The 10,389-nt window shown below is 43.1% G+C and overlaps 1 protein-coding gene across 1 annotated transcript; it reads left to right on the plus strand.

Annotated features, from left to right (window-relative positions):
* The first annotated feature begins 4,714 nt into the window (after positions 1-4,714).
* On the plus strand, positions 4,715-5,269 carry DUSP21 (dual specificity phosphatase 21). The gene has a single exon (XM_059911200.1). It carries the CDS (start codon positions 4,715-4,717, stop codon positions 5,267-5,269), a length of 555 nt encoding a protein of 184 aa, XP_059767183.1.
* Positions 5,270-10,389: the final 5,120 nt, after the last annotated feature.

The following is a 10,389-nucleotide window of genomic DNA, read 5'->3' on the forward strand; positions in this document are numbered from 1 at the left end:
TGTTGATGAGGTCTAAATACATTTTGATTCATTTTTTTTCTAATTATAAAAATAACACAAATTATTTTAGAAAATTTGAAAATATAGACAAGCACGAAAAGAAAAGAATAATTCCCTTTAATCCCGCCACTCAAATATAATATCAAATAATATCTGACATTTGTGAAATTCTTACTCTATATATACCTAGGGCAGCTTTTGATACCTAATATTTCACAAACAGGATTCACTGATACGTATTTAATATACATGTGATATATATATATACACACACATATATATGGTAAATATACATATGTATATATTTCACCTTTACAAAAAAGGTACTACTTTTTTATAAACTAGTTTTTTTCACCTAACAAATAAGTCACAATCATTTTCTCATAATATCTGTATTCTGGACTGGAGAGTGTTATTTCAAGAGTTCCACATTCATATCCATCTGTCTCCCTACACCATCCAGAAACTAAGGACCAAACTGAGCCCAGCAATGAGTCCTAGGAAGCTGGCTTGCTGCTAGCTGTATACAGTGGTGTAACTGACTCAGCCACACAGGGAAATGGAATTAACATACAACTCTCACTACTCAGGGAAGCCAACTCCCACCTCTGCCTTAGAGCCTTCTGCTGGGGACTACCTATCCTATCTGTCCATCGGGCAATATAACATGCAACTCCTTTTAGCTACTAGCTCTCCTGTGCCCTCATCCCGTACTCTTAGGTTTTCTCATCACCACCACCCTTCAATGTAAACATATTACCTACATTCTCCGCCTCTTGTCTTCACTGTCTGCCCCCCAGAACACCAAGCTCTCCAGACACTGACCCACAGGAAGTTTGATATTCCATTCTCTTATGTAGCCTGGCCCATGTGTACACTTGATGAGGTGAACTATATTTGGATTTGATCCAGCTTCCATGGCAGAAAAGAGTCTGCAATGGGTGTACCATTGCTCACCTAGACTATTGCAATAGCTCTCACTCCCTCAAGTGTTGCCTCTCTCACCACTGCACCATCTGCTCCACAAATCCACCCACATAGCTGTAAGTGAGCTTCCTAAAAATTAATTGTTTTGCCATTTCTCTGCATAAAATACTCCAGTGTGCCACCATGGCCTACGGGATGAAGCCCAAGTGCCTGTCGCAAGGCCCTCTGTGATCTCTGTTGCCGCTCCTATAGCCATTCCACCTATCACTTCTGCGTCACTCTGTCGGCTCTAGTAATTCTGAGTTGTTCTCTGCCCTCCTGACACCATTTCACACCCTTGTGCCTTTGCACATACTTCCCTTCCTGTGTAGAATGCTCCCCCTTCTTATCTGCCTGGAAAACTCCTATTCATCCTTCAAAGTCCCATTCCAAAGATATTCCCAGAAACTCAAAGTACCACCCTACATATTCTTTATTAATTACAAAGAGGAAAAGTTACCTTTACAATGTAGAAACCTAGCTAATGCCACCTTAACCTGGTGGTCAAACTTATCATCACCGTTAATGGGACAAACAGATATCATGTGCCCCCAATGAATGATGCAATCTGGTACTATTCTTGCCAAAAATAGTTCACCTGAATCTAATCCTGAAGGAACAATCAAACACTTCCAAATGGAAAGATGTCCTGCAAAACTAGCCTGAACTCTTCAAAAATGTCAGTGGCCAGGAAAGACCAAAGCAAAACAAAAGGCTCAGAAATGGTTCCAAATTAAAAGGTGCTCAAGAAGCATGACAACAAAATGCAATGTGTGATCCTTGATTCCATCCTGGATCAAAGGGAAAAAAACAGCTACAAATAACATTATTTGGAGGACTGGTGAATTTTGAATATGGATTATATATTAGATAATAAAGTTGGGTCAATGTTAAATTTCCTGAGTACAGTCATTGTATCGTGGTTATGGAGGAGAGTGTCCTTGTTCTTAGGACGCGTTGAAAGGGCTAAAGTGTTGCTATATCTGCAGTTAGCAATGGTTCAGCAAAAAGAAACAAGTAGGGGCTTCCCTGGTGGCGCAGTGGTTGAGAGTCTGCCTGCCAATGCAGGGGACACGGGTTCGAGCCCTGGTCTGGGAAGATCCCACATGCCGCGGAGCAACTGGGCCCGTGAGCCTACAACTACTGCTGAGCCTGCGCATCTGGAGCCCGTGCTCCGCAACGAGGGGGCCGCGATAGTGAGAGGCCCGCGCACCGCGATGAAGAGTGGCCCCCGCTTGCCGCAACTAGAGGAAGCCCTCGCACAGAAACAAAGACCCAAAACATAGCCAAAAAAAAAAAAAAGATTATAAAACAAAATAACAATCTGTTAAAAAAAAGAAACAAGTAAACAGATAAATATGTGTGTTTGTATATCTAAATAGAGAGACAAAGGAAATGCAATGGCAAGTGTTGACAATAGAGAAATTACAGGTGAAGGGTACACAGGTGCTCATTATTCATTCTTCACCTTTGCTGTAGGTTTGAAATTTTTCAAAACAAAAACTTGGACAGAATAAATAATAAAAACAAACAAATGAACAAAAAGCTTTGTTCCAGGTCATGTTTTCTGTGAAGCCTTTCATGATATCCCTCCTGGCTGCCCCGGTCCCCGAGCACAGACACACATAAAACAATGAATCACCCTCTCTTCCGGACTCTTTCATGATTATGTATCTCTCTGATTAAACTGTAAGCTCTTTGATATCTGGGTGGGCCTGTGTGTGTTGTGTTGGATCTACACAATGCTAGAACTGTACCTGACACCGACTGGATGCTCAGCTGATGCTTTTTAAAAAAAATTAATCGAGCTGATTCTTGAGGCTTGGAAAGGATTCAGTAAGCAAGAAGGAGCGAGAGCGTTTTCTCAAGGGAGAGGAGTGGCATGAGCAAAGGTAAGGAAGCAGGAATGCATATGTTGCAATTACCAAGAACATTTGATTTGTTTGGTCAGAACTGAAGATTTACATAAGTGAAAATGCCTAGCACACAATAGATTCTTAATAAAAATTTGGTGAGTAAATGAATGAATGAATGAGATCGGAAAGGCAGGCTTAGATCAGAGAGGAAAGGCCCTTGACTACTGAATTGAGAAATCTGAGTGTTAACTAGTCCTTGACGCCCAGGGTCTTTTCCCAGTGGCAGGAAGAGAGTGTGTTCTTCAGCAAGTCCCTTGTACATGTTTCCCCCTAAATAATAAGGAAAAGTAGAGATAAGTGGAAGTCTGAAAGTGACCAATTTCCAAACTCAGGAGGAGGAAGCATCTTCTCATCCACCCAGGAGAAGTCCTACAGTGGAGTTTTAAGACATCCAAAATCCCTCAGATGAAAGGGCATCACAGAATATTGGCTGGAAAAATACATGAATCTATTTAATATGAGCCATGCTTGTCTTTGAGAATAGTGTATGCAATTATTTTGGTTAATTTTACTATATATATATATATATATATATATATATATTTTTTTTTTTTTTTTTTTTTTTTTTTTGCTGTGCCATGCGGCTTGTGGGATCTTAGTTCCCTGACCAGGGATTGAACCCGGGGCCACTGTAGTGAAAGCGTTGAGTCCTAACCACTGGACTGCCAGGGAAGTCCCTAATTTTACTACATTTTTAAAATTTAAGGAGCACACCTTTGCACACAACCCCAAAATGACAAGGAGTGATGGGGAAGTGATGAGTCCCTGAGCTGCTCTGTGAAAGAATTTGTTAGTTTTAGGTTATAGTTGTTTCGAATCTTCAGTCAAATTCTACAAAAATCTTAGCTGAGAGGAAATGCAAATCTCAGGGAGCGTTTTAAAAATCTATTTTTGGCCCAGTTATGATGTAGCATTGACTGGCTCCAGAATTTTTAACATTACTGGTTAGAAACCACTGGTGGCGGTCAAAATGACTTGTAGCTTACAAAGCATGCGGGCATTCTTTTTGGAGAAAGTAGACAAGAAAATTTGAGCTGTTGTTTCAGGTAATAAAGTAGAATCAAGTGATAAATCATTTGGGCTGTATGCACAAATGGACAGTGACACAGCCAAATTAGTCACAATTGTTCACCACAGGCCAACTTCATGATAGATAAAGGGCTATATATCAGCAATGTTCCCTTAGAAACAGTCCTGATGTGTCTGTGAGCAGGAACATAATTCTATGGCTACAATCAACAAAGAAGTATCAGGCTAGCTCACCAAGCCCAGCCAAACCCCTATCTCGCTACAGTTTTATAAAGATTAGCATATCACATGAGCCAAATGCTGTGCCCCAATGTAAAAATATGATACTGTTACTTTGTGGAAAAAGTGTAAGCCCTGTTCTTCAACACCAATAAAATAGAAGCATTCATAGATACTGAGTTCAGTGTGATCCAAAAACTGAAGCATAAAATAGCTATCTGGTAACAGAACATTTTAAAACATCAAGACAGATAAGAATTCGGGCTCGGAAAATAAATGACTATGAAGAAAGATAAAAAGAAGAGAGAGCTGGGGTTTCTCTGAAGACCCAGCTCTGCGGCCAAGTCCTCCCTGTAGCAAGCTGCCATTGCCATGGAAACCAGTGGGAAGGGCAGTGGGGGCCTGTGACTCCCGCCCAGGGCGGCAGAGGTGGGGTTGGGGGTGGAGACAGGGTGGTGACCTGTGACCAATATAGTGTCCCCCAGACCCTATGCAAGAGACTCCACCGAGCTGCTGCTTCCTGAACTCGCTCCCGGGAGCGGTGCCCCGAAGCAGCCAGGAGAGACCGCTGTCCCGCCGCCTCGATGACAACACCGCCGTGTCCCCTCCTGGCTCAGGCTGTCGGGCAGCCCTCGGTCCATGGCCTCTCCCAGATAACCGGCAGTCTATACATCAGCAATGGGGTGGCAGCCAGCAATGAACTCATGCTGTCTACTAACCACATCACGACAGTCATCAACGTGTCGGTGGAGGTGGCCAACGCGTGCTTCGAAGGCATCCAGTACGTACACGTGCCGGTGGTAGATGCTCCCACCACGCACCTCTACGACTTTTTTGACCCTATTGCAGATCACATCCACAGCGTGGAAATGAAGCAGGGCCGAACGCTGCTGCACTGCGCCGCCGGGGTGAGCCGCTCTGCCACCCTCTGCCTCGCGTACCTCATGAAGTACCACTCCATGACGCTGCTGGACGCCTACATGTGGACCAAGTTATGCCGCCCCATCATCCAGCCCAACATCGGCTTTTGGGAACAGCTGATCCATTACGAATTCAAGCTGTTCAGCAAGAACACCGTTCACATGATCAGTTCTCCGGTGGGTATGATTCCAGACATCTACGAGAAAACGTCTGTTTGATGATGCTGATGTGAGCTATCCCGGCCAGCTCCTGACGTCTGCTGCAAATCCTATATCAACATTGAACGCTGAACTTTTCTTGGTAAAGGAACTAGAAACCACCTTTTAGAAGGGCAAGCAAAAAGGGCGGGGGAAGTTTTTAGCTTAGTATGCCGTCTCTTTAAAGAATAAAATTCATTAAAAGTAAAATGGTGACAGTGTTTCTTATCCTGTGAGCGGCGCGGCACGGCTGCTGCGGCCTGGCAAGAGAGGAGGGTGCCGAAGGTGGTGCCCAGCTCAGATGGACCTGAACCCTGGGACCTGCCGGAGCAGACTACTAACCCTGCGGTGAGTCCCCCTCAGCCGTTCCTCCCCCCCACCCCCCCACCCAGCACCCCAATCCCACCTGGTTCTTCCCAATCCAAAGCCAGAGGCTTAGATATGGTGGTACCCCCTGTGTGCTTCTTACAGTAAGTGCCAGCCTACTGGATAAGTGGCCTTCTTGGGGTTCTCTGGGAGTCCTGGGGGAGCCTCAGGCCACCCCTGACCCTGCCTTCAACCACAGTGACCCAACTCTGGTTTTCTAGATTAGATTTACATGTAAAATAGTTTTCAAAAAAAACAATTCCACTATATAAAGTTGAAAAATATTTTTTCCAGTGCTGTACTAAATGGCAAGGTCTTGAGTTGCCCTCAGCAATCCCCACCAGCCTTTGTGAAAAAGGAACATTAATCCCCTTCTCCAGGGCACTTGCTAAGAGAGAGAGCCCGCCTGACACAAGGCCTCCGTTGCTCTCATGGGCCTTGGCATGGTAGGCTGGAGCGGCTGGCCAGGACTGGCTCTGTCACCTCCTGCCATTGTAACTGGGGCCTCTCAGAGCCTCCATTTCCTTACCTGCCAAAGCAGTGATAGCCTGTCTCTCCCAGGGTTGCTGTGAGGATTAGATTCCTTAGCATGGGACCTAGCAGGCGAATGGTTTCCTGCTTAGAGGAAAAGGCTGCTCTTGTTATTAAGGATAATCTTTAGCCCTGCTGGCTGGGGGTCAGCACATCCATCCTCACAGCGGCCTTTCCCCCATCTGTACACAGCCCTTTGTTGTCTACACAGCGCTCTTCTAAAAAATCATCCTGTCTATAAAAACAAATGGTTTAAGGTTCTTTTGGACCCTACCTCAGAGGAGGCCTACATTTAGAGCCTTTTCAGCGTTCCCATTGTGTCATTGTATTTAATCCATGTGAAAGCAAGAAGCATCATTCCAGGGCCCCCTGTCCCCTACCCAAAGGCCTTATTTATCGTCACTGACCATTAGAGCCAGCACCCTGGGGTTCCACCAGGATCCGTGAAGGCACTTGCCAAAGGGACGAATGAGTGGGCCCCAGAAGTAGGCCCTGGAATCCAGGATTGTTCAAAATCCCCAGGTATCTGGCTCTGGCTTGGGAGCGGCTATTCTATTCGAGAATTATTCTAAATAAACAATACGAGACAAAGAGCACAACTACTCTGGTGGATGCAGACCTGTGGGTCCAGCCCCCTTTCTCTCCAAACCCATCCCCACTCCCACTTCCACCAAAGGAGTGTCCAGGGATGCAATTTGGGGGAGTGGGGGTGGGGGACATTATGAAAACCTCTGCTCTAGACGGATCCTCTCCTTTTACAGATAGAAGACCAGGCTCACAAAACACAAGGGCTAGTGTGGCAGATCCTCCACAAAGCAGCCTTTCTGGCAGAAACCCAGAAAGAAAATTTCTTTTCAAGCATTTTTAAAAGAAATTTGTTTGGGTATATATATATGTGCGTGTGTTTTCATTTTTTTTAATACCCAAATTAACACACCATAAAATTAACTCTCTTTGGACATACAGTTCTATCAGCGTTAACAATGGATACATTTGTGTAACCACTGCCACAATCAGGACACAGAGCAGTTCCATGACTCCAAAAATTTCCCTCATGTCTTCCCTTTGTAGTCAAACTCTGCCCCCCCACCCCCCACCTGCCAACCTCTGGCAAACACTGATTGGTTCTCCATCCTATAGACTTGCCTTTAACAGAATGTCACATTAATGGAATCATACAGGATGCAACCTCTGGTGACCGGTTTCTCTCAGTCTTTGTGATTTACCCATGCTGTAGTCCATTGTATGGATGTACCAAAGTTTGTTTTACATTCACCTGTGAAGGATATTTGGCTTTGTATTACTTTCCTCGGGGCTGCTATAAGAAAATACCAAAAACTAGGTGACTTAAAACAACAGAAATTTATTTTCTCACAGTTCTGGAAGCCAGAATCCTAAATGAAGGTCTCTGCAGGGCCATGATCCCTCCGAAAAGTGTCGGGGGTAGGGGGTCGGCGGTGGGGGGAATCCTTCCTTGCCTCTTCCTAGCTTCTGGTGGTTGCCAGCAATCCTTGACGTTCCTTGGCTTGTAGATGCATGACTCCAGTATCTGCTTCTGTGGCCACATGGCTGTGTGGCCACATTCCCTAGTGTGCCTTCACATCTGTCTTTCCTCTGTGCATATCTGTGTCCAAATTTCCCTCTTCCTATAGGACACCAGTCATATTGGGGGCTCATTCTACTCCAGCATGACCCTGTAACAACCATTTATTAGGAAGCTATTATATGCCAAGCACAGTACTGGGCACTTTACAACAGTGTCTCAAGCCTTTTCAACAGTCCTTCAAGGTGGTCCACCTCCTACAAATGAGAAATCAGAGGTTCCAAGAGGTTAAGGAATTTGCCAAGGCAGCACACAGCTCAGGAGTGAAGAGGTGACATGCACACTGGGTTCTCTTTTCTTGCATTTCTTTTGAGACAAAGGTAAGTAGATTGAAAAAAGGAAAAATTTGAGTCATACCCTTGATTCCCAAATAGTATACATACAAATCACCTGGGGATTCTTTTATTATACAGGTACCTGGGCCTCAGCGGAACAACTTTAGTTTCAGTAGGTAATAGGTAGGTTCCAGGAAGCTGCCTTTTTTTTGGCCACGCCAAGCAGCCTATGGGAATTTAGTTCCCCCACCACGGATCGAACCTGGGCATTCAGCAGTGAGAGCACAGAGTCCTAACCACTGGACCGCCAGGGAATTCCCCAGGAAGCTGCATTTTTTAAAAAAATTAATTAATTTATTTATATTTTATTTTTGGCTGCATTGGGTCTTCCTTGCGGCCAGCTGGGGCTACTCTTCGTTGTGGTGTGCGGGCTTCTCATTGCAGGGGCTCCTCTTGTTGCGGAGCGTGGGCTCTGGGCGTGTGGGCTTCTGTAGTTGTGGCACACGTGCTCCGTAGTTGTGGCGCACGGGCTTATTTGTTCTGTGGCACGTGGGATCTTCCCGGACCAGGACTCGAACCTGTGTCCCCCGCATTGGCAGGCAGATTCTTAACCACTGCGCCACCAGGGAAGCCCCAGGAAGCTGCATTTTTAACAAGCATCTCAGATGACTCTGATAATGGCTGAGAAACATCAACCAAACAGTAGTGAATATGTAAACACTAGGTATTCCATATCTTCTCATCATGTTCCTTCTTTTTTGAATGATCTATTCATGCCCTTAGACAATTTTCTATCAGATTGTAAGTCTTTTATTTTTCTTTTCAGTTGTAGGACCTGAAATATAGAATAAGAATATTCAACTTTCCTGGTCAAATATGTTGCATATATTTTCCCCAGTTTATCACGTGCCATTTGTTTATGGTGCTTGTTTGTGATTCAAAAGTTTAAACTTGTATGTAGTTAAATCTATGAGTCTTTAACTGAATTGTTTTTGCTTCTGAATGTACTTGAAAGGTTTTCTCCATTGCTTAATCATAAAAACATTAACTATTATTTTCTCCTCATTAATGTTTTTTTCACTTTTAAACCTTTTCCCCCAATTTTTTAATTTGAAAATTTTCAAACATCCAAAAATGTTAACCAATTGTTAGCCTTTTGTCATATGTGCTTTCTCTCTCAATATGATACTTTTTTTCCTGACTTATTTGAAAGTAAGTTGCAGATATCATGGCCCTTCACCCTTGAATATTTCAAAATGCATCATCTAGGAATAAGGACATTCTCCTACATACTGATGATATCATTATCAGACCTAAGCCAATTAATTAACAGTAGTTCTCTACCATCAATCCATATTTAAATTTTCTCACTTAATGCCCAAAATGTCTTTTATAGCTATTGTTTTTTCTTTCCCAAACAGGATGCAATTAGGATCACACATTATATTTCATTATCGTATTTCTTTTAATCTAGAACAGTGCTTCCACTCTTTTTCCCACGACATTGTCTTTATGATGAGTCCAGAACAATTTTGTGGTACAGTGTCCAGCATTCTGCATTTGTTCAATTATTTCCTCATGTTATTGTTTTACTTGTTCCTTTATCACCTGCATTTTCTTTAAACTGGACGTTAGGTCTGGATGTTTGATTAGATTTGGATTAAGTTTTTTTCCTAGAACACTTCAGAGGTGCTGTCATGTTACATCATGTCAGGAGGCACAAACGTCTCTTTGTCCCATGAGCAATGATTCTTAGTTTGATCACTTAGTTAAGGTGGTGACCACCAGATACCTGCCTTTAAAACTAGTAAGTAATCTGTAGGGTGATACTTTTATACCATGTGAATATCCTGTTTCTTTCATCCAGTAATATTAGCATTACTTGCCTCAATCAATTATTACACTGGGGGACATGTAACACTTAAATCTATCCCAAACTAATTTTGGTATATGGTATAAATTGGAGTTCTTAATTTTTTAAAATTTGAGATGTTGCAAAACCATCATAAATATTTGTGTCTGCTTTTGTTCCTTCTGATTTGTTACGTTGTCTATATCTCTTCTTGTGCCAGTATCACATTCCTTAAAATTGGTGCAGCTTCATAGTAGGCTGTAACATTTGGCAGAGCAATGATATCCTCTCCACCTCTCCCTCACAGTTATGCTTCTTTTTCAGAGGTCTTTTTTTTGTTGTTGTTGTTAGATTCTTTCTTTTTCTCTTCTGAAGGAATTATTTTAATAGTTATGGCAGTTTTGACTGGAATTCCTGTTTTCTTGGGTATTAGTCAAGGTTGAATCAGGAAAACAGAAACCATAATAGTTATTTTCTCAGAGAAAATCTAATATAAAGAACTGTTTAACCAGTT

This window comes from Balaenoptera ricei, chromosome X, assembly GCF_028023285.1.
Source record: "Balaenoptera ricei isolate mBalRic1 chromosome X, mBalRic1.hap2, whole genome shotgun sequence".
Taxonomy (NCBI): domain Eukaryota; kingdom Metazoa; phylum Chordata; class Mammalia; order Artiodactyla; family Balaenopteridae; genus Balaenoptera; species Balaenoptera ricei.

Excerpts from the sequence above, each read along its gene's own strand:
- DUSP21 (XM_059911200.1), top strand. The coding sequence starts at position 4,715 with ATGACAACACCGCCGTGTCCCCTCCTGGCTCAGGCTGTCGGGCAGCCC.